General features: G+C 39.9%; 1 protein-coding gene across 1 annotated transcript in view; it reads left to right on the top strand.

Moving 5' to 3' along the window:
- The window catches only part of LOC137651474 (inner centromere protein A-like), a 10243-nt gene that overhangs the window by 182 nt on the left and 7561 nt on the right, over window positions 1-2500 (top strand). Inside the window, exon 1 of the mRNA XM_068384698.1 lies at window positions 1-767. This exon is cut by the window's left edge and continues 182 nt beyond it. Within this exon, the coding sequence (XP_068240799.1) occupies window positions 1-767 (767 nt within the window). The remainder of the gene's footprint in view (window positions 768-2500) is intronic.

Genomic DNA, 2500 nt, shown 5'->3' with positions numbered 1-2500 from the left:
AGATGTACAAGTTCAGGTAGAGACTGAAAATCTTACCTCTAACAAAGATGTAGACGTTCAGGTAGAGTCTGAACATATCTCTAACAGAGATGTAGAAGTTCAGGAAGATACTGGACCAGATGTAACAGTTCAGACGGACGGAGACACCGAGATTGAAGATCTCAGGCGAAAGAACGAAAACATGGCTAAGGAACTTGCCAATAAACAGGCTGTGATTGAAGCCCGTGAAAATCAACTTGCTGATTACTATCAATCAATTCTAGAGTTGAAAGCGGAGCTGAAAATGGCTCAGGAGAAAAATGATGTCCAAAATCAGATGGAATCCGCACTTGTAAGAGAGAAGGAAGCTCTGAAACAAGAGCTTGAAGATAAAGTGACTTTGGATGAAGAAAACACAATGAAAATAGTTCAGTTGAATGAGGAACTGGAAAAGGCCAAGAAGGAAATCGCGGCTCATAACGAGCTGAAATCGATCCTTCTGGCAGAGAATGAAGATCTCAAAAAATCCAATGAGGAACGAAGCTTTCTTAATGAAGAATTGGCTCTAGAGAAAATCAAACTAGAAAAAGAGGTGGTGGAGGCTCGTGCTAATGATCAGAAAAGAAGCCAAGGACACCAAAGTCTAGTAGAAGAGCTGCAGGGGGAGCTTTCTAAAGCTCTAGTACAAAATCATGAGCTAAAGGAGGCAGTGTTCACAATAACAAAGAAGAACGAAGGTCTTCGAGAACAACTGGGGAACAAATTTAAACGAGAAAAGAATTTGAACGGTAAGATTGTTAGAATGACCAACATAGAAGATCAAATGAAGAAAGAATTGTCCGCAGCGAAGGATGTCATCTCTTCACTGAAGAAGGAACTTCAGAAGAGAGATTTGGAAAACGTTATAAAAGAAGAAGGAATGGGTGACGTTGAAAGGTGTGAAACTGCAGCAGAAGATGAAAAGAAAGTAGTCGTTGTGAAGGAAGAAAAACAAGGAGAAGACGGAATCACAAGAAAACTTTTGATAAGGAAACCAAAGAAAAAGAAACCAAAACGGGACAAGGTCTCTTACTCTTGGGCCGCCCTTGGATCCATAGTCCCGGTTATGGAAAAAGGCGAAAATAAGGTTCATAACGAACGAACTCAGGAGGAAAAAATCCAAAATAATTAAGAAGTCAGAAACAAAACAAATAAAAAATTAAAAAAAGCAAAAATAATATAAAATAAAAAAAAATAAAAAATAAAAAACCAAAAAAAATAAAAATAAAAAAAAAATAAAAAATAAAAAACCAAAAAAAAAAAAAAATTAAATTAAAAATAAAAAAAAATTCGTGATAAGAACATTTTTTTTTTATTTTTTTTTAGGGAATATTATTTTATTTTTTTTTTGTGAAAGGAATATATTCTCATGTTATTTTGTGAAAGGAAAACTATTTTTTATTTCATAGCAACGTCGCCTAAAGATGATTGGCTGAACTGCCTGGCCTAATGATGCTTGACTTAACTGTCTGGCCTAATGATGCTTGGCTTAACTGAAAAGCCTAATGGTGCTTGGCTTAACTGTCTGGCCTAATGATGCTTGGGTTAACTGCCTTGGCTAAGGATGTTTGGCTCAACTAACAGGGCTAAGGATGTTTGGCTCAACTAACAGGGCTAAGGATGTTTGGCTTAACTACTTTGTCTGAGGGTGTATGGCTTAACTGCCTGGCCTAAGGATGTTTGGCTTAACTACTTTGTCTGAGGGTGTATGGCTTAACTGCCTGGCCTAAGAATGTTTGGCTTAACTACTTTGTCTGAGGGTGCATGGCTTAACTGCCTGGCCTAAGGATGTTTGGCTTAACTGCCTGGCCTAAGGATGTTTGGCTTAACTACTTTGTCTGAGGGTGTATGGCTTAACTGCCTGGCCTAAGGATGTTTGGCTTAACTACTTTGTCTGAGGGTGTATGGCTTAACTGCCTGGCCTAAGGATGTTTGGCTCAGCTAACAGGCCTAAGGATGTTTGGCTTAACTATTTTGTCTGAGGGTGTATGGCTTAACTGCCTGGCCTAAGGATGTTTGGCTCAGCTAACAGGCCTAAGGATGTTTGGCTTAACTATTTTGTCTGAGGGTGTATGGCTTAACTGCCTGGCCTAAGGAGGTTTGGCTTAACTACTTTGTCTGAGGGTGTATGGCTTAACTGCCTGGCCTAAGTATGTTTGGCTGACCTGCCTTATCTAAGAAGGTTTGGCTTAACTACCTGGTCTATGTGTGGCTGAACTGTCAGGAAAAACCGAAATGCTTAACTGGCTGGCCTAAGGATGTTTGGCTCAGCTAACAGGGCTAAGGATGTTTGGCTCAACTAACAGGGCTAAGGATGTTTGGCTTAACTACTTTGTCTGAGGGTGTATGGCTTAACTGCCTGGCCTAAGGATGTTTGGCTGACCTGCCTTATCTAAGAAGGTTTGGCTTAACTGACTGGCCTCAAAAGAAGGGCTTAGGTGACTGGACTAAAAATGCTTGGCTTGTTTGCCTGGACTAGGGA

This window comes from Palaemon carinicauda, chromosome 13 (genome assembly GCF_036898095.1).
Source record: "Palaemon carinicauda isolate YSFRI2023 chromosome 13, ASM3689809v2, whole genome shotgun sequence".
Classification (NCBI taxonomy): domain Eukaryota; kingdom Metazoa; phylum Arthropoda; class Malacostraca; order Decapoda; family Palaemonidae; genus Palaemon; species Palaemon carinicauda.
This window is presented reverse-complemented; position numbering and strand designations above follow the sequence as displayed.